Below are 25,719 nucleotides of genomic sequence, written 5' to 3'. Positions count from 1 at the left end.
GAGCTCAAGAAACGGTACTGTTGTTCATGTCACTATCACTGGTACGCTTACGCTCTTAGCTCTCTATCTCCATGGATTACTTGATTTCTAGGTCTTGATACTGGAGAATCGATTCACTTTTGGTTCAATTCTTAGTTAGACTAAGTTAGTTTCAATCCACAGCCTAGTCATGTGTGAGTCTCAGAGTTTAAGAGATTCCCTAAAAAAAGGATGTTTTGTTTTGATGTTTCCTGAAGGTGTTGATGTGAGTATGAATACGCACTTACTGAAGCTGAATCTTTTTTTTTTTTTTTTTTTTTTTTTTTTTTTTTTTTTTTTTTTAAATTCCGCCATTTTCAAACGCTTGTTATAGTCAATATACATCCTTGTGAGTCGGTCTTGCTCTCTTCGCCTCATTTGCCTCATTTGACTTAGTTTTGTAGAAGAACAAGAACCATTTCATTTTTTATGAATATGAGCATGTACCAATCTATGCAAGGAAGGAAACAGATCGTAGGCCAAATGCTATGATTGTTGTGCACATCCAAATATTTTTATAGGCAATGCATAAAAGAGTAGTATCATATAGAGATAGCAGAAATTGATTTGGCCTTGTGAGCTCTTTATTCATGCGACTAAATAAACAAACATATTGATTCTTTAGTCTTTAATTACATTTGGTCACAAGCTGTGATCTCTTCTCCATTAACCTTCCTCCGTGCAAACCCATTTCACAGGATTGTGCAACTGGGTTCGTGATTGTAAACTGGTTCCCCTATGTAACTGTAGGGGTTGCACGGGTACGGAAAGGCGGAAGGCACGCCGTATCCTTGAGGAGATGGATAACAGGGAGGAGGAGGACATGGATTACATGGCGGCGGAGGACATGGTTTGCATGGCGGCGGAGGACATGGATTGCATGGCGGCGGAGGACATGGTTTACATGGCGGCGGAGGACATGGTTTACATGGCGCGGGCTTCTTCTCCTCTTCTGGCTTCTTTGGAGGTTCGACTTTGCTGACGCTTACAAGCTCTGCAAAGGCTACCTTTTTCCTGAGCATTTTGGTGAGGCAGATCATATCAACTTCAGTACCTGTTACCTCTATCTGGTTCCTGTGATCGCCTTTTATCTCCACGGCTGAGACACCTATAAACCATAGCGTTAGATCCAACATCTGTGTGGTTAGTTTGTTTTGTGAGAAGGTCTTCTTACCTTTAAACTGAACTGCTTTTGTCATAGCTTTTGCTCGGGTCTTGTCATCAGTCATAGTCACTCTAAACAGGATCTTTTGCTGCGTGTGAAAATGATAAATCTTATCAAGTCAATCAAAGAAGCCATATAAACACTTTCACCATATTACTTGTTGTTGAGTACATATACTTACCTTCATCTTCTTGTTTGCTTAAGATGATTGCCTACAAGTCTGAAGAAATGTCTTTCCTAATGGTGTATTCTCTTCTGATATATGAGCTGTTGACAATCGTTAGGATTTCGCTTTCAATTCGTTGTTATCAAAAGTATATAAAAACCAGGTAGGTGCTTATTAGTACACACGCTTTATCATAATTCTTTGGTTAAAATACTTTACAACCCATACATATTTTAGAAATGCCCTAGAAAGTTCTTATAACTCTTACCAACTCATCTACTGTTTTGTAAAATATTTTTTTTTCCCAAATTGAAATTTTATATATATACCAAAAGCCTTTTACTTCCAGCGTCTGAGCCACCCGACTGCTCCAGATTACATCCAAAAAATATGTTAGTAAGACTAACAATCATCAACGCCCAACAATGACAGACCGAAAAATCCAAACAATCATGTTAGCCATCAGATGAGTTTCTTTCATTCGCATAAAAGTGATCTAACCATCCAGGGTGACCAACCGCCACATAAGACTGAGTAAGGGTCCGACTGGTTTAAACGCAGCAGTTGCGATTGCGGGTGCGGCAGTTTGCGGATGCGGGTGGTTGCGGTTTCAAGCGTTATTAAGCGTTTTGTATGATTGATATAACGTTTGAAAATTGTTTCGTTTGCGGGATATTTGTGATTGGTTGATTATAAGATATTACAGCGGTTTAATAATAAATTACTCATATTAACATATTATACCATTATAAAAATATAAAAACATACTATTGTAATAAAATATAATAATTATCAATATAATATGATTAATAAAAATATTATGTTTATTTATAAAAAATTTAAATTAGTTGAAAGTTATAATTATAATAAAATTTGTTTTAAAGATTTATATTAAAACTTTTTTAAAAATATTTTATTTCGCTTTATATATGTGTATATCTTTATATATGTGCGTATATAAATGTTTAAAAATTCTAATAAATAGTTAGTTTAAAATTTTTATAAAACAAATTATGATACTGTTTGTGAATTTTAATTAATATATAAAATATGTATATTTTTTTTATTTATAATATTTCCATTTTAAAATATTTTTGAAAATAATTTTATAATTATTTTTCACCCGCAACCGTCCGTAACCGCAAACGCTAGCTGGAACCAGCTTTTGATTTTAAGAGGTTCAGAGCAGTTTGGAGCGGTTTGTATGATTGTTTCGAAACACTGTCAACCGCTACCAACCGCAAAAGTTGCGTTTGTGGGTCGTAACGGGAAAACCACCAAGGCTCCTAACGTTCTGAGCGATGAAAGATGTGATTCTGACTGAGATCAGCGATCCAATCCTTAATTCTCACGCCTCGAAAGCTTGCAACTCTTTCTTAATTTCTGATGCTTCTACTTATAAGGCATGCCAGATGACAGGTTTCTCAATTGCCTCAATAAAGTCCCGAAAAATAAAAATTGAAAACCTGACCTTCTTCTTCCTCAAGCTTTCATACTCTATACAACCCACAACCACACCCCGCAGCTTGGCCTCACCCATGGTCTTCACGTCCGAGAAGGCTCTCCTACTGTGTTCCAACATTCTACCTTTCTCATCTTTTACAATCCAAGCCGCACACATGGTACCATGACACTTAGACCAGTCCATATCAAACTCACATAGGACCCAGCCTGCTAAGACAACATGATTATCCTTCGGGGCACCCTTAACACGGACGTTTGCTTCTCCTCCCTACATTCCATTTTGCATTTTGTTGCGCAAGAAACCAAGCATCCGCTTCTTCTTTCGCTTTCTTCGTAATTTGCTCAGCATAAAAAAAAATTACATTCAAAGATAAAGGTGTTTCTATTCTTCCACAGGTACCAAAGTATCCAAGGCCAGCTTCGTGATGTTCCAATATCGATCCTTACATCCTTACTCAACTTCAGTAGATACGACATGTTTTCATAGATATAATGCTCGTTAAAGCCATACCGAGGAGAAGGGATGTTTGAGAGGGCCCAACAATGCCTAGTAAGGTGACAACTGAACAACACTGGTTCACCGATTCCCCTTCGAACCCACACAATTGACATCTCTCATCACACTTCATTCATCTCTCCCTTAACAGATCAGCGACCGGAAGGGCTTGTGACAGAGCTTTCCAAACAAAAGTCTTGATTTTTGGAGCCGTCTGCACTTTCCAAGTCTGAACTTTAGGATATTGATCGATGAGAGAGCTCCAGTCGTGCTACGAATCTCCCTACTTTTTTCTTGTGACGCTAACCAATAACCAGATTTAACCGAATAGGCTCCTGGTTTGTTAAATTTTCATGTCCAAAAGTCTTCTTCGGACGTAACATGTTGATTCTTGAGGAGGATTTGAATATCCGAAGACACGAGTTCCTCCTCCAAAGCATGTACGTTCCATCTTCTGTTATGGAAATCAATCAGATCCCTTACTCTCAGATTAACATTGAAAGTACAATTCTTTATCTAAAGAGCCCTCAATCCATACCCATCCTCTTCACCCTCAATCCATCTGTCAGTCCAAACATTGATTGAGTTCTCATCTCTGACTCTTTTCTGCAGACCTTTAATTAGGAGATTTCTCCCAAACAACAAACTTCTCCATGCGTACGGTGGTTTCTCTCCCAATTTGGCTTCCAAAAATTTTGAGTTTGGAAAATATCTGCTTTTGAGGAGCTGAGCCAATAAACATTGAGGAGACGATAATACTTTCCACGCCTATTTTGCTAGGAGTGTTGGTTAAATGCTTCCAAATCTCTAAAGCCCATCCCTCCTCTCTCCTTCGATAAGCCCAGTTTCTCCCACGCAATCCAGTGTATTTTCCTAACGTGAGCGTCTGAGCCCCACCAAAAGTTGGCAATGACACTTGAGATATTGGCCCAGATTGTTTTAGAGAGTTTGAATACTGACATTGCATAAACAGAGAAGGCTGAAGCTGCGTTTTTTATAAAACTTCTTTACCACCTTGCGACAACTTCCTTAGATACCACGCATTCAGCCTGCCATTCACCCGTCTTTTTAAGTAATCCAACAACTTTATTTTAGACCCACTAAAACACTCCGGCAACCCCAAATACTTGCTTGAACCACCTTCATTCAAAATACCCAACATTCCTTGGATCAAAAGTTTAGATGCGGAATCTGTCTGTGATCCGAAAGAAATTGATGACTTCTGCAAGTTGATAGATTGATCAGTAGCTTTACCATTCACCGAAAGCACGTCATGGAGAGTCCTAGCTTGGTTTTCAATCGCTTTACACATGAAAATATTATCGTCTGCGAACAAGAGATGGTGAACTGAAAGTCCCGATTCTGAGAATTACAAACCGTTGAGCAAGCTCAGCCTTTCCATTATATTCAACAGATGAGTGAGACCCTCAGTGTAAAGAAACAAAAAGAAACAGGGATAGAGGATCTCCTTGGCGTAAACCACGCTGCGGCCTGATCATTCCAAAAGGCTGGTCATTCACCAGCACCGCAAAGGAGACCGAGGAAACACACGCCATCACTAAGTTAACCCATTTCGTCTCAAACGTAAGAGCCTCCAACAAACCCCTAAGATAACTCCACTCCACTTTGTCATACATCTTTGACATGTCCGTTTTCACCACCATACACTCATTCATGAACATCGGGTTAACCTGTAAAGCATGCACTGCTTCATGCGCAATCCCAATGTTATCGGTGATCAATCCCTCCGCCACAAAGGCTGATTGGTTGACAGAAATAATCTCAGGGAGAAGGGACTGTAAGCGACAAACCTTCACCTTCGAGATGATTTTATACAACACCGAGCAAAGACTTATCGGGCGCAGATCAACCATAGTTTCTGATTCTTGAACTTTTGGCAACAAAGATAAGTAAAATTTTACAGCTTTCTCCCTCTTTCAAAAAACTTCTTCACTTCCAGAGAAACTTTAGGCCCGATTTCTTCCCAAAACTGTTGAAAGAAGATATCCAACATTCCATCCGGCCCTGGAGAACCTGAGGCCTTTATACTGAACACAACACTTTTAATCTCTTCATTTGTAACTTCGCCAATCAGCCCCTGGTTCATTGCATCTGAAACTCTTAGTCTCATCTCCTGGAATAAGGCTGATAACTTGGGGGATTAGAGAACTTGAACATATCATTAAAATAGTCCAGCGCGACTTGTGCTTTTGCTGCTTTTGACCATTGTTCCACTCCGTTTACATCCTTGATTTTTATAAGCTTTCTCTTCGCTCTGTTCGCCTTAACCTGAAAGAAATTCGAGTTTCGGTCTCCATACATAAGCCATTTTTTCATGCTTTTTTTTCTGCCATAATATTTCTTCTTCTTTATAGGCTTTGCACAACTCCTTTATCACTTTGATCGCATGCCAACAAGGGTAGTTCCTTGATTGGAATCATTCTAACCTTCTCTCCAGAATGTGTACTCTATCTTTGGCGTTGAAGAGACGCTCTTTCTTCCAAGCATTCAACTCTCCCTTACAATCTCTTAACCTTTTCGCCACGCTTCGATTTACCGACCCATCCAAAGAACCTCTCCACGTTTCAATGATCTTTTGTTGCACCCCAGGTTGAAACAAGATTTTTTTTATCAAAACAAAATAGACCCGCTTACATAGCTTGAAAGACTTGCATTTTCAACAAAACATGTATGTGGTCCGAACCACGCTTATCCAAGAACTTCTGATTAGAAGCAGGAAACGCTTGCAGCCACGCCTTGTTGCCAAAAGCTCTGTCCAAACAGCATTGGATGCACTTTCGTCATCTCAGTTCAGCCCATGGGAATCTGATACCAAACGACTCCAACTCTTTCATCCCACAAGCGGAAAGCATATCTCCAAAATGTTTAAAAGAAGATTTCGGTCTCAGCGGGCCTCTAATTTTTTCATCATTATCGAGGATCTCATTGAAGTCTCCAATCAAACACCACTTTTCTCTTCTTCTAACCCCGAACCTACTAATTCTCTCCCATACAATGTTTTCCCCTCTGACACCGGTTCTCTGATATATACAAGAGAGAGAAAACTAGCTTCACCATATTGAACATGCATTTCAATCAGGTTCTTATCTGCATACTTAATATTCAGCTTGATGTCGTTTTTCTAAAATAGTGCCAAGCCCCCACTCAAGCCTCTCGGATCAACCGTAAAAAAACCCTATCATAACCAAGCCACTGCTACAAATCCACCAAAACATCTCTACAATTCTTTGTCTCCATCAAAAACATGATCTCCGAAAAATGTGTTTTGCGTATTTTTCGGAGTTGCCGAATTGTTAGGTCTTGAGTACGCCCCAATCCCTGGCAATTTCAACTGAAAATGCTCATTTAAAAATTGGACAATCCGTCCCTTGGAATCACCTTCGGGGTTTTAGACTTCGGGGAAACTAGAAGATCCCCAACTTCAGTTTCTACCTTCCTCTTCTTGCTCCCTTTTACTCTCTTCCCAGCCGCTTTATCCCACAGAACCCCATCCTCCTTATCTGCAGCCAACAAGGGTCTAGGCTTTCTTCTTGATTTAGGAGGGCGCCTACGCTGATATGTTTTCTTCTTAGTCCCGGACGAAGCACATGGTTCCGAGAAACCAATGCTAAATATCGTAGAACCATCAGAAGAACTTATAAAATTGCATCTAAAATTTGTGTCTTCACTTTCCGCCATAATGGTATTTCCTGCATTCCATCTCCCTGCAGTGCCAACTCTGATAGTAGAAGCCATCAATTTCTCCTGTTTAGCAATGCCCAACTTCGGCTTATTAGATTCCTCATACAATAAGACGATCCCTTTGCCTTTTTTAAAAAAATCCTGAGACATAATTGGAGGTGCCTCAAGCCTTAACACAATACGCTACATGGGGTCTTGTTCTACAGCTGCAACCGATCTTCTCACTCTCTCTTCTCTAACCACTCTATCTTCATCAGTGGCCAACATCAGATACTGTCTCATCTCATCCTGCACCTCTTTAACAATTTTTGGCCTCCTCGTCATTGGATTAATCCCCACCTGATCTTCCTTAAGCACACCAAAAAGAGGATCATCTTCTTTTAAGACAAACTTCTTTAGTTCCAACTCCTTTAAAATCCTATGACGCCTTACAAGAACTTCATCTTTTTTTTCTTCACTACAAGGGGACAAATATTTTGTTCGTGGTTTAGCCTTTGACAAATGAAACACCGCTTCTGAATCATCTCCTAATTGAAATGAATGGTCTCCGGCTTCGCTCCTTTGATGTTGACTACCCTTGACATCGTCAAAGGGTTCACCACATTAAATTTCTGTAGTTGTGGTTTCAGAGGGTCGAAGATAACCTCTTTAACTTCCCCAACCAGATCACCAAGCGCCATGATAGCTTCCTTCGTATAATGGTTCATGGGAATATTACTTATACGGATCCACATAGGAATATACTGCAGATAGTCATCCGGTGGCTCTTCCACCCACCTTTCTATAGCCAGAGCCCACTCATTGAAAGTATGAACACCTTTCTCCAAGACGTCCAAGAAATCATGCTCCTGGTAAAAAAAGAACTGAAATCGCTCTTGAGACAGAGCAACTCCACCACATTTGCCTTCCTTTTGCCATTTTCCAAGCATCCTCCAAATTAGTGTTGACATCTTCTGACATTTCGGGTTTAAAGTTCTCCCCACCATACTCAGCTTGTTCTTCTCGTTCGAACGAGACCCCGGTAGATCCGGCATTTCGAATGGTTCATCTTTTTCTTCCAGTGAAAGAGCCATTAAAGCTCTGTCCATAGCCGCCGACATCGATAAAGTCACTACCACACTTCCAAACCAACTTAATCCAAGTGATTTCAATCGATTTATTGCCCCAAATCACAAACTGATCTTCCAACAAGAGCCAAGGACCCTAGAACTTGTCTTACACTTCCTCTGTTTCTGAATAAGTATCACTTTAGCATTTTTTCTTTGATATATAAAAAGTGTAATTCTTCAATTTTAATGCAATTTATAATCAATTTCAACCAAATATTAATTGCAAATACATTGATCTTATAAATAAATTTATATACCTCAAATACTATTGGTTAACTATCTGTAATTAATGAAAACATACATACATATCTCAATCATTTTCTTTGTATGTGAGAAAAAGTTTAAGTGACGCTCTATGTGAAACGGAATAAGTATTTTACCGGAAAATAGACGAAAAAGAACCACAAAGTGGTTGTGGTGCTTTTAAAAAACGTGTTTTTTTTTTGCTTTTTTTTTTCTGGGACACACTCCCCTCACTTACTTCCACTTGAGATAGAATTCTGATTCCTAAACCCATTCACGGACCCTACTTCTTTTTGCTATTATCTTCTGACTTTTATTTATTCTATGAAGAATATTTAGTTTGGATTTTTTTCTGGGAACTGTAACAGCTTAGAGCAGTTCCATCGGGGAGTATTTAGCCCAAGTTCCCTAACAAAACTGAATAAAAATAAATCAAAAAGCCAAATTAATGCAGTATCACTCTCTAAATTGGGCTTTCTAGTTTCGGTTGGGAGCCCTATCGTGGCGCCTTGTGATTGGACCGCGAATCAATACTCTCTCTCTCCTTCGCGAGAAAGCCAAATGCTTTCATTCTTGACTTCTCCGTCTTCTCTCTGGGCGATCTCGGCGATCTCCGCGTCTCTCTCGTTCTCAGCGACTTAGAATCGAATCTCGTCGTCTCTCTCGAGTCTCATTGTCCCTATCTCAAACCTGGTGGTCTCTCTGTCGAACCTCGTCGTCTCTGTCTCCACTTCTCTGTCTTCTCTCTCGGTGACTTTCATTCTCGAGAACTCCGTCTTCTCGGTCGGTGATCTCGTTCTCGGCGTCTCTGAATCGAATTGCGTCGTCTCTCTCTCGAGTCCCGTCGTCCCTATCTCGAACCTGGTCGTCTCTCTGTCGAAGCTCGTCGTCTCTGTCTCCACTTCTCCGTCTTCTCTCTCGGTGACTTTCATTCTCGACTTCTCCGTCATGTCGCTCGATGATCTCGTTCTCGTCGTCTCTCTGTCAAGTCTCGTCCTCTCTCTCTCTAACCTCCTCGACTCTCTCTCGAACCTCGTCTGGAATCTCGACTCCATCTCCTTATCGGTAAGAAATCATCCCTTGTCTTTTAAAATTGATGTCGATGGTGATTTTTTGATAATATTGAGGACGGTGAAGTCTGTTAGATTACTAGTACATTGTTTCTGGAAATCGATATGCTTAAGCTTAAGTTTTCCTCTGTTTTGTATAAGTTAGCGATGGTGGAAATGATTGTTTGTGGAATCGATATGCTTAATATAATTGGTTAAGGCTCTGTGGTAGTATCTGAATTTGTGCTTCACATGATCAGACGAAGCTTTTTTTGTTTTTTGTTTTAGTTTTCATTTATCTCATTACAGAGAACAAGCTTTTAATTATACTTTGTTTGTTGGTTGTGTGAGGGTTGAGGATGTGCGTGGAAGAAAGGCAACGAAACTTTGCTTAAGATGATCACATCAAAGCTTTTGTCTTTCATTTCACAGTGGACAAGAGGTAAATTATATTTCTTGTCTAAGTCCGTGATGACCGTGATGACCATTCGGAATGAAGTCCGTGATAACAAGATACATCAACGATTGAAAGTTGATTTGGTTGAGAATAAATGGCAAAAATTTGGAATGCATTAAGATTTCAACTAATCGGTTTTTTCTCGTTCATGATTTGTATTTGTATTTTTAATATGTTTTAAAAACTTTTATGTATGCTTTTATTTTAAATCATTCTACTTAAAAAAAATAAAAAAAAATTATTTTTAAGAACCTCAATGGAGGTTCTACCAATGGAGGATGAAAAAATTAAATAGACTAATAGGAGTTCTTAAGATTTCAAATCACACAATTAAACACTAATTTAATCTAAAGAACCAATTAGGAGTCCTAATGGATGGAGATGCTATTATAAATTTGATAAAAACACATGACAAAGATGTATCATTTGAGAAAATCAAAGAAAAAACAATTATTCTGTAAAGATAGAAATCATTATCTTCTGTAAATATATGAAATAAATTGTCTATTTGAGTAAGTGTAGACAAAAACTGTGGGGTTTTGCTTCTTGTTGCTCAGAACTTGCGAGTCTACGTTTCCATATATATTAATAACAAAATAAATGAAAAGCGACAAGAAAATGATTATAGTAAGCTAGTCTTGGATGATTGATTGCCTTGCATTGCGTAAGCTCTCAACCTTAGAACCAACTTTCTGACTTTTAAAGTTTTCCAAATTTCGATTATACAATCGACATGCCATATAACAAGTGACCTAGTTTAAATTGTTGCCACGTGATAGTTGCATATGGAAAATAGAAGAAAGTTTCTTGCAAATTGGTTGCAATCTAATTCTTATACACGTCAGATATTTATGATGGATTTGTGAGCTCAAACTACACCATAAATTGTGAGTCTAATCGGTTGCAATCTAACTCTTAGTGTATTTATATGTTTTGATCGGCAATACGACTTTCAAGGATGGTCAGATCTGGTGGCGACGACTTTCTCTTTTATGGTTCAACAATAATGTAATGTTACGACATAATGTGCACATATTGAGAGCTAAAGATCAACCCTTATAGAAGTTGTGACGGATTAAAAATTATTTTAAAAGATTTAAAAGAATACGACTTTTTATTATCTAATGTACTATTCTATGATAATTTGATAAATTGGTTTGATTCAGTGTATATATAAGTTTGTGTATTTTTCATTCTACTTCTACTTCTGATGAAAAATTAATAAATAATTCTCTTTAGACATGTTTTGTTTCTATTCTCAACTTTATCATAGTAAGGGTCTACTAGCTATTTTCCCAAGAGAACTATGATATAACACCAAATATCTCCAAAACTATTGTCTCTATATACATGTCCCCGCGACTAAAGTTTTATAGCTATTTCCCTCTGAGTTCATAGTTCGAGACCTATTTTCCCACATTGATCGAATTAGACTGTTTAATATCGGTTTATTGTTTTACCCGACCAAAGATTTACCCGACCAAAAGTAATATCCGAGCAAAAACAAAAACCAACCCAACCCTTGCATATGTTCCTAAACCCAAAACACAAAAATCTCTAATTCTCTGACTAAAATAAGAAGCCTAAATTCATTTTCTGGAACCTCATCATGTCAAATTGAAGGTTCGTTCACAAAGTTATCAACTAGTTGTTCGGTTTCAAATTTGTCTCTCTCTCCGCAGCTTCTTCGTCGAACTCATCTTCCACGATTGGACCCTCCACGTTTTGTAAAGCTCCAGAGATTGTCTCCATTGATAAATCGAATGATATTTTGTTTTCTAGGTCTCAACAAAGTGAGGAATTTTTTTTAATTAAGGGTTTCGATGGAATACCGGGATTGGGTTTGGATCACTTTTTCTCTAATGTGTTTGGGTCTCAAATCGGGTTTAAATCAATCTTATTTGGTTAACTATCAATTTTAATCGGTTTAGCCTCAGGTAAAACAGTAAACCAATATTAAACCGTCTAATTCGATCATTGTGGGTAAATAGGTCTCAAACTATGAACTCGGGGGGAAATAGCTATAAAACTTTAGTCTTGGGGACGTATAGATAGAGGCAATAGTTTCAGAAAGATTGGGTGCTATATCATAGTTCTCGTGGGGAAATAGCACGTCGACCCTAGTGATAACGTGTCTCAAGATCAAATCTATGAATCTATTGTTACAAGAAGAATATGTGAATCTCTCTTCGCCATCCGTGGAGGTTTGATGAGCTAAATAAAGGGTTCATTTATTGGAAAGATTTCTATAGATGGTATGCTTCTCACACACACTTTGTTTGAACTTCATAAAGTCATTTTTTCACAAAGCCATTTTTATCTACTTTGCCAATATTTTGTTGACAAGTGACTTTGCCAATATTAACATTGCCAAATATAGACTCCTTCTTCATCGGTGTTCCATCGATCAAATAACCTCTCAAATCTTTCATCCTCTCTCTTTTTGCTCTTTCTTTTGCCAAAACCCGAACCAAAAAACTGTCTATTCTCAGCTGAAACAAACAAACTGAATCGTTTGTCAACAGAACAAATCATATAGAGAAAAAAACATTAACAATTATCGCCATTTTTAGCCAAACTCTGATGCAGTTTCTCAAGAATCTTGCTGCTGCATGTTGAGAGCAAAGTCTTTGTTACAATTTTTTTAAAGGATATTAGGTTCTGATCCTAATAAAGATGTTATCGTTTCGTATCCCATCTATGGGAACCCAGCCGGCCGCATTCGCAGCTAAAATAACAGACACCACAAAGACCGTGGCACAACTAAAGTCCGCTGCGACCCCCACGCCTCACAGCACAGTCACGTGCGGCTACCAAGCTCACGTGGCGGGCTTCTTCCGTAACGTCACCGTTTTATGGTCCAAGAATCTCATGAACCATTCCCTCACCGTCATGGTCTCGAGCCTAGACAACGACATGAACTACTGCTGCAAGATCGATCTCGTCAAGCCGTGGCAGTTCTGGAGCAAAAGAGGATCAAAATCATTCGACGTGGAAGGAAACTTTGTGGAGGTCTTTTGGGATCTAAGGTCGGCGAAGTTGTCAGGAAACGGTAGCCCCGAGCCGGTCTCAGACTATTACGTGGCAATAGTCTCCGATGAAGAGGTTATTTTGTTGTTGGGAGACTTAAAACATAAAGCTTACAAAAGGACGAAGTCAAGACCCGCGCTGGTCGAGGGGTTTATATATTTCAAGAAAGAGAGCATTTTCGGGAAGAAAACGTTTTCGACAAGAGCGAGATTCGACGAGCAGAGAAAGGAACATGAAGTGGTGGTGGAGAGCTCGAACGATGAGAAAGATCAAGAGATGTGGATAAGCGTGGATGGGATCGTGTTGGTGCACGTGAAGAATCTGCAGTGGAAGTTTAGAGGAAATGTGATGGTGTTGGTGGATAGAACTCCGGTGATGGTGTACTACGATGTGCATGATTGGTTGTTTGGGAGTTCGGAATCGACGGCGAGCTCGGGGCTGTTTTTGTTTAAGCCGGTGCCGGTTGGAGCGATGATGGTAGATGAGTACTTTAGCGATGCGGAGGATGGGGATAGTGGAGGAGGGAGTAGTCCTTTGAGTCGGTACAATTCGGCATCTAGTGGTTATGGGCAATTGCATGAGTTCTGTTTGTTTCTTTATGCTTGGAAACTTGAGTAATAAAATGTTAATACACCATAGAAACTTTATAGTGTTTTATTCTCTTTGAATCTCTTTTTCTATAATTTATTTGACCACCGGGCCGGGGGAGATTTCATGTTGAAATCCAGACTAATTACCATGGTTAGTAAAAAATTGGATAATTAGCTAACCATCTTTGGAGATAGAGAAATTAGATCCTTAGAGTCCTAATGGTGACATGCAAAAAAACTTGCAGTGCGGTTACTATTAACTGCGGTGGTTCGATTGTCACCAATCGAATCCTTAATAACAAAATTGATTTTTCTACAAAGACTACTGGTTAAGTTTGAAATATAAAGGAAGGCAAAGTTAACCATTCCATCCAGTTTAGAGATTATTTCATGTATGCACAGCTGGTGAATTAAAGTCTCATATACTTATACACATGATCTGGTAGTTGCATTAACATGATTTAAGTTGAACTTTTCTTTGTCAAAGATGTAAGTTAAACTTAAATCTTTCAAATGTAGCCTAGTCAAAACAAATTAAATCCCTTCATTGTCACAATTGGAAATTTGGCATATAGTCTTTTTTTTTTGTTTGCCAGACAACTTAACGTGACTGCTAAATCAAGGCCCAAACGGATAAATAGTTAGATAGCGACTCTCTTAGAATGGCATTGCAGCAATAATAACATACTCCGATTGTTTCATAATTTCTATCGGCAATGGAGTTAAGTTAACTAGAATTGACCAACCAATTGTTTCATAATCAAATTCATACCATCATTGTTGTCATTATCGTTAATTATATAAAATAATTTTTGAAGCTAGAGTATTTCACTAATCTTATTGGTAAAAAGGGAAAGAGCAGATGAATCATTAAAAAAGTAGATACTGGCTGCGTGTCAGAGTTGCAGATTACATGATGAAATGTATATATATTTTTGTGAAGACAGACGTATCTAACTTGGCAGATATTATTTGGGTCTTCCTTTCTTTTTCACCTAGAAAACTAAAAATATCTCCTCTTTTAGTAGGCCAAAGATATTTTGTTCATGTGGGTGAGTGTGAAACGCACAAATAAAAAAAGAGACAGAACAGAATGAGATATTTTAGGGGGAGTCAAAGCCAATAATGTTGTAATGAGGGCGTAAAGTACATCTAAAAGGGGCAGGATCGAGAAAGCGCAATAAAAAGGTTCACGTGTACACTCGTTACCGCGAGTATAGATATTTTCTTATGCGCGAGCGCGTGAGAAAACACTCCTAAAATATCTGTGGGGTCCTTGAAAAATGAGACCTTTTGCACTTTTTCCCCTAATTTTTTTGTAATAAGTTCTATCTTATGTCACATGACTACATGTCCCTTTGAGGACAACTCACCCATTTGTGTATCTCTCCAATCCCATCTCTCTCTTTACTCTTTTCCACACGCAGACCAAAACCTTCTCATCTCTTCTCTTCTCTTCTGAAGCTCATTTCTATTGAAAACATTTGTTGTTTCTGCTTCTGAAGATACTAGAGACAGTCTCTATCATACGTGAGTTCCTTTTATCTCTAAACCCTTGTGTTCTTATTCAAGTGAGGGTTGTCGAAATGGATCTATGTGGCTCTTCTTTATGGTTCTCTTTCTAGATACGTTTCCTCTTTTGATGGATTGCAAGATTGAGGATTTTTGTGTAATTAGAGTGTTCACTGGCGTTGATCTGTAAATTTGAAACTTTGAACTAATCTTTCTCTGACTTTACTGTTTGCTCTGCTCTCTAGTTTTGCTTTCAAGCAGTCTTATACATAGTTCGTTTATAGATATTATTACAACCTTTAATAAAGAAATGTTCAAAAGTTTGGATCTTCTTTTATTTCTGGACTTGCTTTTGATACCACCAAGTTTCAACCTTTTCTCCTTTAATATCAAAAGACTTATCTAAGTCAAGAAGCTATTAGTTATATACTGTATTGTGGTAACCGCTAACTAACAAACACGGTTTAATATTTTGGTCAGTGAAAGGAGCTTTACCTTCTCTAGCGTTACAGTTGAGCCAAACAATCAGATTGGTTCAGTTTTTCTTTAAAAAAATGGGTTACATGTGTGACTTCTGCGGTGAACAAAGATCAATGGTCCATTGCCGCTCCGATGCAGCGTGTCTATGCCTGTCCTGCGACCGTAACGTTCACTCCGCTAACGCTTTATCCAAACGTCATTCAAGAACTCTGATATGCGAGCGTTGCAATGCACAGCCAGCCTCTGTTCGGTGCACCGACGAGAGGGTTTCCCTCTGTCAAAACTGTGACTGGTTAGGCCACAACGGAGCTACTAATTCGCATCATAAGAAGCAAACCATTAACTGCTACTCTGGTTGTCCTTCGAGTGAGGAGCTTGCCTCTATATGGTCTTTCTGTTTGGATTTGGATTTGGATTTCTCTAAAGGTGGACAGTCTGCTTGTGAGCAAGGGATGGGGCTGATGACTATAGATGAAGGCACAGGAGAAAAGAGATCAGGTGGACATGATGCTAATGTAGATCAGCCTGGAACTAGCTCTGCTGCACAAGAAAAGTCCACATTAGCTAAGGTAATGTACTTGATTTTCTTCATATTGGTTTTTTTTTTTTTTTGAATACCCTGAGGTTCGGTCTCTAGACCCGAAACCACAACATGCAATATTAGTTTCGTCCCAGCGGTCATTCGAACTGGGTAGCGTCTTGAAAGCAACTGGCGTCTAAATGTTGTTCTTGTTTTTGGTTGTTGCAGGGTCTTGGAGTATCTGAGGACGACTTTTGTGGGAATCTTATTATGGATGAAATGGACTTGGCTTTTGAGAAGTATGATGAGCTCTTTGGTACTGCTTACAATTCTTCAAAAGATCTCTTTGAACATGGTGGAATCGAAAGTCTTTTCGAGAAACATGAGGTTCTTTCTCTATAAGACTAGTATTCACTAACATGAAGGATGTATTTTTATGGTTCTTACACTCTCTCTCTCTCTCTGTATTTTTTTTCTTAATTCAGGGAAAGACAATGCAGCAGCCAGCAGAAAGCAATGCTGCATCTGGAGACTCGTTCATGACTTGTAGAACCGAGCCAATAATCTGTTTCACATCGCAGCCAGCTCATTCGAATATATCCTTCTCTGGTGCCACTGGAGAAGGTAATAACGCTGGTGATTTTCAAGACTGTGGGGTGTCATCGATGCAGCAGCTTTCGAAGGAGACACCACTATGGTGCCCTCCAACAGCGCAGGAGATTAGTGCAACAACACGTAACAACGCTGTTATACGTTACAAAGAAAAGAAGAAGGCTCGCAAGTAAGTGTTTAAACCCAACTTGGAAATGAGTTTTCATTCACCATCTTTGAATGTTATCATCATTGCTAATATTGTTTTGTGTAAAATAGGTTTGACAAGCGAGTGAGGTATGTCTCTAGGAAAGAAAGAGCTGATGTGAGACGGCGTGTGAAGGGACGGTTTGTCAAGTCAGGTGAAGCTTATGATTACGACCCTTTGAGCCCAACAAGAAGCTACTGAGGTTTCCACAAAACCCCAAAACAATGAAGAACCCACAAAGTGATGTTAGATAAAGAGATGTAAACTAAAGAGCAGTTTCAAGATTGGCCCTCAAGTTCATTCTTGCTTTAGAAGGGGCTCATGCGTCTGCCTCTTTTTTGCATAAAGTCACTGTTTCTTAAGCATATGACTAGACAATGAAGCTTTTCAACAGAGGAGCAGGATCCATAAAATTTTGTTATATTGTAGCCGTGGCAAGACCATCAATGTATACTTATTGTTTGTATGTAAATCTGTATTTGTTTTCCTATTCTGTGTGCACTATTTTTCAATCATGTACGAGATTTAGAGCGTACCAGAGAGGCCATACATGATTAGAGACCATGTTCTATATTTATGTATTAGAAGTGAATTTTTCCAAAGCCAGCCACAAGAATCATAACTGTTTTTGTTAAATCTTTGTATTGCATTATCTTGGTTTCAAGTTCCTTTTGCACTATCAAAATACGTAACTGCATTCATTCATATTGATCAAACAAAAGCTCTGGTCGTACTACAAAGTGGTAGCTTAGTCTTCATAACTTTCATCTCCTGACATTGCGGCAAAATCATCTCCCTCGTTTGTTTCCTGTAGACAATAAAATTACTAAGTCTCAGGGAAAGAGTGTATGCAAGCAAGGTGGTTTCAGAACCATGGATAAGAATGAATGGTACCTGTTTCTTGTCCCAGTCCTTGAGCTTTGGGTTTGCTAACATGTAATTATCACGTAGAGGAGCCCACGCAGGAGCTTCGTCTTCATTGGAATTTGAAGCTTTTTGAGCCTGTACCCCATCCCACAGAATCTCAATAGTAAATTACCAAGAATACACTTATAGCTCTAACAGCTCTCACTAATGAAAGTGATTGGTTCCGTTAATATCTCTAAAGAAGCCAGATCAATAACTTGCTTATACGTTCATAACGATAAAGCATATTAAAAGAGAGAGTAAGAGATAATGTAAGATTATGCCAAACCTTGGAGTCTGTTCTCGATGTTTTTCCTAACTCCGAGAAGAATGCTTCTTTTCTTCGCTTCTTTAACACTGATGGATATTCCAACAGAAAGGAAAAAAAAAACAGATTTAGAAGCCACAAACAAGACAAGGGAGCACAGAAAGATTCATGCTAAAGATCAATATCTAAAGCCTCTACCTTTAGAGTCTTTTGACCTTGAAGCATTCAAACCCTTCTGAGCATGTTGAGCCTTGTTCACCTGTTTGAAGAAAAACAAAGTCTTGAATCAGAGGAATCACTCTCTCAGAGACTAAACAAATGGAAAAGAAGTAGAAACCAACTTACTGCATTAAAAAGCTTCACCACTGGAGTTCATGGAGGAAAACAAAGTCAGTACCAAACAATATGAAAAAGAGAGAGTTCACTGAAGAAACCATACCTCCTTTAGTGGCAACACCTATAAGAATCTTCTCATGGGATTCCAAATGGTTTGCAGGTTTAACATGTCCTTTCTCAGCAACCTGTATTGTTTCAGCGACTCATCATCACTGACTCAACACACACAGTAAAGTGAAAAAAAAAAAAAAAAACAGCGAGTGAATGTGAATGCAACCAAAGCGCATACCAAATGTTTCGCCTTCCTAGCCTGACCCTTGGCCTTCTTCTCAGCTTCCTCTTCAGCTAGCTTCTGAGCTATAAGATTCTTATGTGCTGACAAAACAGGACCCTGTTCCACAAACCCAAACACTATATTTCATTACAACTTAGTATGAATTATCCTGTCTGAATATGAAAACTAATGTTAATTAAAGCTCACCAAAGCATCTTCTTCTCCTTTGGTCTTCTTCATGATAGACTTAAAAGCCATTCTAAAGGCATTACATCCATCCTCACTACCAAACCTCGTGATCCCAGTCTGAATCTCCCCGTGATCCTCCCCATCGGAACCCTCGTCCCTGTCCGAGCCATCTTCTTCCTCTTCAACCTCGTCGTAGTTGGGACCCATGTTAGCATCGGTGAATATCTTCTCGCGAATGGTTACCTCCGGCGGCTTCTTGGATTCATCTTCTTCTTCGTCTTCGTCGGAGTTGTAGCCTCGCCTTCTCTGCTGGAAGAGCTTCTGGTCCTTCTTTGTAGGCTTGAACCTGTTGGAGGAGGAAGGAGGTAAAGTCTTGAACTTTTTGTTCTTCTTCCCGCCGTTCTTTGCGCCGACTCTCCTCTTTCTTGTGCCTCTCTCTATCTGAGCTTCCTCTCCGGTAGACATTCTTCGTCGAAAGATTTGGTCTTTTGACGGCGGCGCTGCGGAGTTTTATCAAGACAGGGGTTTGGGAGAGAGAAAGGGTTTTGTAATTGAGTTTAAAAAAAAAAGGGAATCATGCTTTTGTAAATAACTAAAGTTGTGGGTTAGTTTTATAATTATTTGTAAAAACAAGGGTTTGATTGGATAAATATAATGTTTTAATTATTTTTGTGGGTCAATATGTCTTTTTTTTTTTTTTGAAAGAGATCACATCACATAGACGTCGTGTTGCTCTTCATCGTAGTTATCGTGTTGCTATTCATTGTTATCGTCGTCTTGCTCTTCATAGACTAGTAACCGTTCGCTATTCACCGACGAAGACACTCTGCTTTTTTTATAGGACTCTCTCTCTCTGTTCCAGTTGCATTGTTGAATCAAGTAAGCGATCCCTTTGATCTCTCTGCAATTTCTCGTGAAATCTTATCGAATCTGACTATGGTTCCCTTGTTAACTCTTTACCGGATTAAAAGCTTTAATTCGATGCCGTTTTGTAGATTTCGGATGGCTCATACAGCAGATTCCGTCAGTCCCAGAGGTAGCACACTCTTCTCTTTCTGATTCATCATGAGGTGGGTAAGAATGTTTTTTATAAACTAATGTTGTTACAGATGTTTGCATCGTGGGTGTTGCACGAACTCCAATGGGTGGCTTTCTCGGGTCTCTCTCGTCTTTGCCCGCCACCAAGCTTGGATCCGTAGCTATTGCAGGTATGATTGCCTTAAAACAGATCATGTCGTTGTGTAGCTTCTATTATTGACTTTGATTTTGCTTTTACTGTTCTCAGCTGCTTTGAAGAGGGCAAATGTTGACCCGTCTCTCGTCCAAGAAGTTGTGTTTGGCAATGTTCTTAGCGCCAATTTGGGTCAGGCTCCTGCTCGTCAGGCTGCTTTAGGTGCAGGAATCCCTAACTCTGTCATCTGTACCACAGTTAACAAGGTTTGTGCTTCAGGCATGAAAGGTGAGAACGTCAACCTCTGTTTTATTTTTGTATTTTAAAGCTTTTAAGATAAGGGAGACAATGTTTGTCCGGGTGGTTTCAGCCGTAATGATTGCTGCTCAGAGTATTCAATTGGGGATCAATGATGTAGTCGTAGCGGGTGGCATGGAAAGCATGTCTAATACACCAAAATATTTGGCTGAAGCAAGGTAATAATGATGTGATTCTGCAATCGTTTGATCTTTCACTTGTTTCTGATTCAAAAAAAAATTATGTAGGAAAGGATCTCGGTTTGGTAATGACTCTCTAGTAGATGGAATGCTAAAGGATGGACTATGGGATGTCTATAATGACTGTGGGATGGGAAGCTGTGCAGAGTTATGCGCTGAGAAATTTCAGATAACAAGAGAGCAACAAGTATGTTGTTCTTTCAGTTTTCTTGAATTAACAATCGTGATGGTTTTCAATATTTGTCTCCGTTGACTTATTATTGGTTAGATACTAGATAGACCCTCTGTAAATTCCACTTGTCTTTAGTTCTTGATCTTGATGTCTTGATTCTTAACGTTGATAGTTTGCCTCTCTCTAGTAAAATATAAGAAATGGTTAGTAGGTTTTATTTATTATCGGAACTCAAAACAATTAGCTAGTGTTGATAGGTCTGCGCTACTGATGAATATGTTATATGCAGGATGACTACGCTGTTCAGAGTTTTGAACGTGGTATTGCTGCCAAGGAAGCTGGCGCCTTCACATGGGAAATCGTCCCGGTTAGTATATTTTTATATTGTGTGTTTTGTTAATGACATATACATCCTGAATATAGTAACGGGAAATTGGTCATACAGGTTGAAGTTTCTGGAGGAAGAGGTAGGCCATCAACCATTGTTGACAAGGACGAAGGTCTTGGGAAGGTGATTTATGTTCCCTTTTAGCTATATTGATTATGCAGTAATGCCCTAACATATGTTCCCTTCTCCTTACTCACCCGTTGCATAACATTTTAGGCATTGGTATCTTTTATGTATGAGTCATTACACATCACAAAATAAGTTGATGGTTAGATTAAAATCCAAAAGAAGATGTCTAAACTAGTGTCTTCATGTCTCAGTTTGATGCTGCAAAATTGAGGAAACTCCGTCCAAGTTTCAAGGACAATGGAGGCACTGTTACAGCTGGAAATGCGTCTAGCATAAGGTTCTTTCCCTAGATGGCCACATTATAATAGTCCATCTTTTAGAGAATCTGTGTAATCTTTTACATGGATTTTGGTTAGACTTGCTACTTGTCTTTTTCTTAACTAAAGTTTGTCTCCCTTTAACAGCGATGGTGCAGCTGCACTTGTCTTAGTGAGTGGAGAGAAGGCGCTTCAGCTAGGACTTAAAGTACTCGCAAAAGTTAAAGGTTATGGTGATGCAGCTCAGGTATTACTTATTAAATATTGCCTTCCCGTCTTAAATACAATATTTTAGATGTCTTATTCCATTCACGAAGTGAAACCCAAAACCAAAACCATGAAGGAACCGGAGTTTTTCACTACTGCTCCTGCTCTTGCAATACCGAAAGCTATTGCACATGCTGGTTTGGAATCTTCTCAAGTCGATTACTATGAGATCAATGAAGCATTTGCAGTAAGAAAATCCGTCTTCTTACCCTAAAGAATAGACGAATATTTGCAAATGCTAATTTTGACTGAACTGACTTTCTTTCACAGGTTGTGGCTCTCGCAAATCAAAAGCTACTTGGGATTACTCCGGTTGGTTTTTTGCATCATTGAGTCTCTTATGTCATCATCTTCTCAATCATCTTACTGCGGTTTCATAAACATGGATTGTGTTCTTTTTTTGTCTTTAACAGGAGAAGGTGAATGTAAATGGAGGAGCTGTCTCTTTAGGACATCCTCTAGGGTGCAGTGGGGCTCGTATTCTAATCACATTGCTTGGGATACTAAAGAATAGAAACGGCAAGTACGGTGTGGGAGGAGTGTGCAACGGAGGAGGAGGTGCTTCTGCTCTTGTTCTTGAACTTGTTTGATGCATTATGAATCCAGGTAACTCACATTCTGAGTATTGTTCATCGATGGAAGACAAGAGAATGCGGAAAAGGAATCCAGGTAACTCATGATACTCCTCCCATGTGTTTACTTTTTTCAGGGTGGTGGATTAGACGACGTATCTCTTTCAACTATTGCACTTCAAGTTGGCTATTAGTTGGTCTCTCAATAAAGGAGAGTGATCGTTGTTTGATGTTGTTAAATTATATATGAACTTGGTTTCTGTTTCGTATTTGGTGACCTCAGTTATTAATTTATGAACCCATTTTTCCTCAATAGTTAATGCTTTGTCCAGGATGTACTGTTTGAGAATTTATCAAAAACGTCCGAATGATTCTGTAAAGTATATGTATCAAAGGAAATATGTTATTCTGTATAGGCACAAGTCTCTGCACATTTGAGCGGCATTAAATGGAGAAAACAATGAAGCTTTTCCCTATACAAAAAGTTTCTCTACACAAAAACTCATCCTGAGACATCTCTTCCAAAAAGTGCGCTGATTCCCTGCCCCGGATCACTTTGTTTAACAAGTGATTCACCGACTAGAACCTAACAGAAGAAAAGGTAAACCATAAGGGACCTGATCAGATGAATGATTAGTAACTTGAACCATTAAGTTTGTGGAAGCTTACTGCTTTGACACCGGCTTCTTGTACGAATGCAATGTCTTCTGGAGTGAATAACCCTGATTCTCCAACCACCTACCATGTTAAAGACAAGTTGAGTGAGATGTGTGTGTAAGACTGCAACTGCAAGGCACAAGTGAAACAAGGGATGTGAATATTGCTTACGAGGATGTCTTTCTGACGGATCAATTCACCACGCTCTCCTTCCAGGAGCCTCTTTGTGATACCAATATCTACCTCAAACGCCTCTGAAAGAAAAGAGTGGTAAAACAGATCAAGAAGAGGATTGTACCTCTAGTTTTATTAAAGAACGTCTCGTTCAAAATTTTACCTAGGTTGCGGTTGTTGATGCCAATGAGCTCAACTCCTTCAATTGCTAGAACACGATCCATCTCCCTTTCGTCATGAACCTAGACGCAAGTGATCATAGACACATTAACTGGATTAGGAAGAGTAAGAGGTACAAGTATTAATTGAGGCATATATGAAGGGAGTTCAAAACCTCCACAAGAGTAGCCATTCCAAGTATTTTGCAAATCTTAATCATGTATTTGATGTCAAGGTCAGGTAACACAGAAGCGATTAACAGAACTGCATCTGCTCCCTTGCTTCTACCATAGTATATCTGCCATGCCTCTATGATGAACTCTTTGCAAAGCAAAGGGCACTGCATTTTTCAACAACAAGACATTAGAACTTTGCATGTCACAACGCATCTGAACAGGTACAGAGAGAGCCAGAACCTTTACGCCAGCTTCCCTTATAGCTTGCAGATTCTCAAAGCTTCCCTATATCATATGGAAACAGAATAATGTCACATAACGCTGAGCTCAAAGAACATCTTCTTGAACGGTGTTACCTTGAAGTATTTCTCATCTGTCAAAACACTAAGACACGCTGCTCCACCCTTTTCATAAGCTTGAGCAATTGCAACCTACGTTGTCAAGCCCTTATAAGTAAAATCCTTTCAATCCCAAAACTTACTCAGGAGAAGTTCTTACAGGGTCAAAATCCTCTCTGAGGATACCTCTGCTTGGAGAAGCTTTCTTGACCTCAGCTATTAAACCAGGCAGGCCGGTTCTTTGATGAGCAGATCTAAGAGCACCAATGAAGTCTCTAGGAGGAGGAACAGTTTCAAGAGCCTTCTTCAGAGTATAGAGAGGCCTTTTCTCCTTCATCTGTAAACATCATGGCCACCTTTTAAATCAGACCAACTCAACGCATAAAAAGGAGATAAAAGAAAGGAAGATACCAGAGTAACTTCTTTATCCTTGTTCCACACGATCTCCTCCAAGATGTTGCGAGGAGTGTTACCCTCGTTCTGGAGCCGGAACTCAAAAGGTCCAACGTAATGCAATGGAGGACCAGTAGGTGGTCGTCTTCTTATCCTAATACCTTGACTAGCAACTACTTCATCCTGGTAAATAACCACTTCTTGCTCACTCACTTTACCCTCCAATGCCGAAGAAACACTTTCGGAACCTCCCGTGATTCCTGACTAATAACAGAGAGAAACAAAAGAAAAAAAAAGCTGCTAACTTTATCAATGTAATTACAAAAGGGTCTTCAACAATCACGTTTTCAAAGTTCAACAAGCTACAAAACGATTTCAAGAGAGATGAGAAGATCGTGATGATGTGAAATTGGGAAGAGAAGGAAACCTGTTGAGCACGAAGAGGAGCACAAGAGGAGGAGGAGGAGGATCTGGTGAGCCTGTGGAGGTAAACCGTAGAGAAACGCCGTTGAATGACGGATGAGGGGAAGGGCTGAAAGGAAACAAGACCTTCCATTTTTTCTGAGGTTTCTTCCGATGCTTTCGCCGGCAAAATGCTTGCTTTGAATGTGGAGAGTGGAGGAGATACTTTTGTGCGGCGGATAATCACTTTGCAAAAGACATAAGTGGGTCCCACTTGAGCTGAGTCAGCGACCGATATTCTCTTTGAGGGTAATATGGTAATAAGAAAGTTACTTGTTGAAGATATTTTGTTTAGAAGATAGTAGTAACACATTTTTTTATGGGTATTACAAATTTAAAACGTTACCAGCCAAATCCAAAGGAGAAACAGAGGTTTTGTGAGGAACCAAACTAGTTCATGTTTTTATTAATTTCCCTATAAATTTTTATGTATTTGTTTTTTTTATAGGAGCGAATCAGCTTTTAAAATGTTGAATTTAAAGAATAATATTCTATGCCAAATATACTTTGAGCTTGAAGCACAAAAAACTAATATCTTCTACTATCACCAAACCATCAACACTTTAGTAGTTTTATCTTCTACTAACAAGAAATATATATGGATAAAGATTGTCGGAGTGTTTTCATGGAACTTAATATTTATCTCTAATAAGATGTTTTTTTTATTAAGCATAAACATAACACTTTTTGTTATCACAATATGTATGGCCTTAGAACATGTAGAATGATAATAATAATAAACCCCTTCCAAAGGAGTTTGGCACTAATGTTGTCGGGAACAATGATCCCTTAGAGTCGGAGGGAAGAAGGGAGCGAAGACAAACACATGGGAGGCACATTCGGTACTGATGCCCAAAAAGGCATGGCAGCAAGAGTGTCCAATACTCCCGATCTGTCCACTTATTATCGATCGGAATATCTCTGGGATGCAGTCCGGAACAGTTTCCAGCGATGACAAACAATCTGATGGGTCCCGTGGAGGTGGAGGTTGCGAAGGAACCATTTGAGCTGTACTGAACACGGCCATGCATACAATTGGAAGAAGGAAGAAAAACTTGTTGATCCACATCTTTGATAAGAGAATTGAAATGAGTTATAGAGTTGTGTATCTGAATATGAATCTTATAGTAGTTA

At 39.1% G+C, this 25,719-nt stretch overlaps 7 protein-coding genes across 11 annotated transcripts; 3 read left to right on the top strand and 4 right to left on the bottom strand.

Moving 5' to 3' along the window:
- Positions 1–710: 710 nt before the first annotated feature.
- Positions 711–1,491, bottom strand: LOC106306078 (small proline-rich protein 2H). Of its 2 annotated transcripts, XM_013742546.1 has the most exons (3): positions 1,365–1,489; positions 1,193–1,271; positions 711–1,126 (listed from the first exon to the last, which is right to left on the bottom strand). In XM_013742546.1, exons 1-3 carry the CDS (start codon positions 1,368–1,370, stop codon positions 711–713), a joined length of 501 nt encoding a protein of 166 aa, XP_013598000.1. In that variant the 5' UTR covers positions 1,371–1,489. The 2 variants fall into 2 exon arrangements, with proteins under 2 accessions (XP_013598000.1, XP_013597999.1); XM_013742545.1 differs by having other exon boundaries at positions 711–1,271; positions 1,365–1,491.
- A 10,556-nt stretch (positions 1,492–12,047) lies between these two features.
- LOC106304810 lies at positions 12,048–13,591 on the top strand. Of its 2 annotated transcripts, XM_013741200.1 has the most exons (2): positions 12,071–12,124; positions 12,582–13,591. In XM_013741200.1, exons 1-2 carry the CDS (start codon positions 12,122–12,124, stop codon positions 13,515–13,517), a joined length of 939 nt encoding a protein of 312 aa, XP_013596654.1. In that variant the 5' UTR covers positions 12,071–12,121; the 3' UTR covers positions 13,518–13,591. The 2 variants fall into 2 exon arrangements, with proteins under 2 accessions (XP_013596653.1, XP_013596654.1); XM_013741199.1 differs by having other exon boundaries at positions 12,048–13,591.
- Positions 13,592–14,832: 1,241 nt separating this feature from the next.
- Positions 14,833–17,351, top strand: LOC106306788 (zinc finger protein CONSTANS-LIKE 10). The gene is made up of 5 exons (XM_013743538.1): positions 14,833–15,019; positions 15,482–16,050; positions 16,230–16,388; positions 16,487–16,782; positions 16,872–17,351. Exons 2-5 carry the CDS (start codon positions 15,556–15,558, stop codon positions 16,999–17,001), a joined length of 1,080 nt encoding a protein of 359 aa, XP_013598992.1. The 5' UTR covers positions 14,833–15,019; positions 15,482–15,555; the 3' UTR covers positions 17,002–17,351.
- A 13-nt stretch (positions 17,352–17,364) lies between these two features.
- Positions 17,365–19,308, bottom strand: LOC106306789 (RRP15-like protein). 2 transcript variants are annotated; one of them, XM_013743540.1, is made up of 9 exons: positions 18,792–19,308; positions 18,600–18,701; positions 18,414–18,495; positions 18,320–18,339; positions 18,173–18,233; positions 17,996–18,063; positions 17,695–17,802; positions 17,533–17,608; positions 17,365–17,494 (listed from the first exon to the last, which is right to left on the bottom strand). In XM_013743540.1, the coding sequence occupies exons 1-8, from the start codon at positions 19,236–19,238 to the stop codon at positions 17,549–17,551; spliced, it is 948 nt and encodes a 315-aa protein (XP_013598994.1). In that variant the 5' UTR covers positions 19,239–19,308; the 3' UTR covers positions 17,365–17,494; positions 17,533–17,548. The 2 variants fall into 2 exon arrangements, with proteins under 2 accessions (XP_013598994.1, XP_013598993.1); XM_013743539.1 differs by having other exon boundaries at positions 17,415–17,608.
- Positions 19,309–19,472: 164 nt separating this feature from the next.
- Positions 19,473–22,639, top strand: LOC106306673 (acetyl-CoA acetyltransferase, cytosolic 1). 2 transcript variants are annotated; one of them, XR_001263172.1, is made up of 15 exons: positions 19,473–19,652; positions 19,769–19,809; positions 19,883–19,981; positions 20,059–20,232; positions 20,315–20,420; positions 20,490–20,628; positions 20,903–20,980; positions 21,059–21,124; positions 21,322–21,407; positions 21,535–21,634; positions 21,731–21,841; positions 21,925–21,966; positions 22,068–22,260; positions 22,364–22,464; positions 22,495–22,639. XR_001263172.1 is itself a non-coding variant. In XM_013743378.1 (14 exons), exons 2-13 carry the CDS (start codon positions 19,776–19,778, stop codon positions 22,242–22,244), a joined length of 1,212 nt encoding a protein of 403 aa, XP_013598832.1. In that variant the 5' UTR covers positions 19,473–19,652; positions 19,769–19,775; the 3' UTR covers positions 22,245–22,260; positions 22,364–22,539. The 2 variants fall into 2 exon arrangements, 1 of the variants encoding a protein (XP_013598832.1); XM_013743378.1 differs by having other exon boundaries at positions 22,364–22,539.
- Positions 22,424–24,764, bottom strand: LOC106306675 (indole-3-glycerol phosphate synthase, chloroplastic). The gene is made up of 10 exons (XM_013743380.1): positions 24,551–24,764; positions 24,142–24,387; positions 23,891–24,067; positions 23,749–23,823; positions 23,633–23,677; positions 23,392–23,556; positions 23,221–23,299; positions 23,055–23,137; positions 22,896–22,964; positions 22,424–22,812 (listed from the first exon to the last, which is right to left on the bottom strand). Exons 1-10 carry the CDS (start codon positions 24,677–24,679, stop codon positions 22,729–22,731), a joined length of 1,152 nt encoding a protein of 383 aa, XP_013598834.1. The 5' UTR covers positions 24,680–24,764; the 3' UTR covers positions 22,424–22,728.
- Positions 24,765–25,229: 465 nt separating this feature from the next.
- Positions 25,230–25,719, bottom strand: LOC106305197. The gene has a single exon (XM_013741568.1). It carries the CDS (start codon positions 25,652–25,654, stop codon positions 25,349–25,351), a length of 306 nt encoding a protein of 101 aa, XP_013597022.1. The 5' UTR covers positions 25,655–25,719; the 3' UTR covers positions 25,230–25,348.

The sequence above is a fragment of the Brassica oleracea genome, chromosome C7 (genome assembly GCF_000695525.1).
Source record: "Brassica oleracea var. oleracea cultivar TO1000 chromosome C7, BOL, whole genome shotgun sequence".
In the NCBI taxonomy this organism is placed as follows: domain Eukaryota; kingdom Viridiplantae; phylum Streptophyta; class Magnoliopsida; order Brassicales; family Brassicaceae; genus Brassica; species Brassica oleracea.
Note: the sequence above shows the minus strand (reverse complement) of the source record. Positions and strands in the feature narration are given on the sequence as shown.

What these genes read in the sequence shown, in the direction of transcription:
- LOC106306788 (XM_013743538.1), top strand. Translation starts at nt 15,556, where the DNA reads ATGGGTTACATGTGTGACTTCTGCGGTGAACAAAGATCAATGGTCCAT. An exon ending in AAAAGTCCACATTAGCTAAG is followed by an intron (nt 16,051 to 16,229) that starts GTAATGTACTTG and finishes TGGTTGTTGCAG; the next exon opens with GGTCTTGGAGTATCTGAGGA. An exon ending in GAAAAGAAGAAGGCTCGCAA is followed by an intron (nt 16,783 to 16,871) that starts GTAAGTGTTTAA and finishes TGTGTAAAATAG; the next exon opens with GTTTGACAAGCGAGTGAGGT.
- LOC106304810 (XM_013741199.1), top strand. Translation starts at nt 12,546, where the DNA reads ATGTTATCGTTTCGTATCCCATCTATGGGAACCCAGCCGGCCGCATTC.
- LOC106305197 (XM_013741568.1), bottom strand. Translation starts at nt 25,654, where the DNA reads ATGTGGATCAACAAGTTTTTCTTCCTTCTTCCAATTGTATGCATGGCC.
- LOC106306789 (XM_013743540.1), bottom strand. Translation starts at nt 19,238, where the DNA reads ATGTCTACCGGAGAGGAAGCTCAGATAGAGAGAGGCACAAGAAAGAGG. An exon ending in AAGGTCAAAAGACTCTAAAG is followed by an intron (nt 18,064 to 18,172) that starts GTAGAGGCTTTA and finishes AATATCCATCAG; the next exon opens with TGTTAAAGAAGCGAAGAAAA. An exon ending in AGGACTGGGACAAGAAACAG is followed by an intron (nt 17,609 to 17,694) that starts GTACCATTCATT and finishes TATTGTCTACAG; the next exon opens with GAAACAAACGAGGGAGATGA.
- LOC106306673 (XM_013743378.1), top strand. Translation starts at nt 19,776, where the DNA reads ATGGCTCATACAGCAGATTCCGTCAGTCCCAGAG. An exon ending in GGAAATGCGTCTAGCATAAG is followed by an intron (nt 21,408 to 21,534) that starts GTTCTTTCCCTA and finishes TCCCTTTAACAG; the next exon opens with CGATGGTGCAGCTGCACTTG. An exon ending in GTTATGGTGATGCAGCTCAG is followed by an intron (nt 21,635 to 21,730) that starts GTATTACTTATT and finishes AAAACCATGAAG; the next exon opens with GAACCGGAGTTTTTCACTAC.
- LOC106306675 (XM_013743380.1), bottom strand. Translation starts at nt 24,679, where the DNA reads ATGGAAGGTCTTGTTTCCTTTCAGCCCTTCCCCTCATCCGTCATTCAA. An exon ending in CTCCTCTTCGTGCTCAACAG is followed by an intron (nt 24,388 to 24,550) that starts GTTTCCTTCTCT and finishes CTCTGTTATTAG; the next exon opens with TCAGGAATCACGGGAGGTTC. An exon ending in TAAGGGAAGCTGGCGTAAAG is followed by an intron (nt 23,557 to 23,632) that starts GTTCTGGCTCTC and finishes TGAAAAATGCAG; the next exon opens with TGCCCTTTGCTTTGCAAAGA.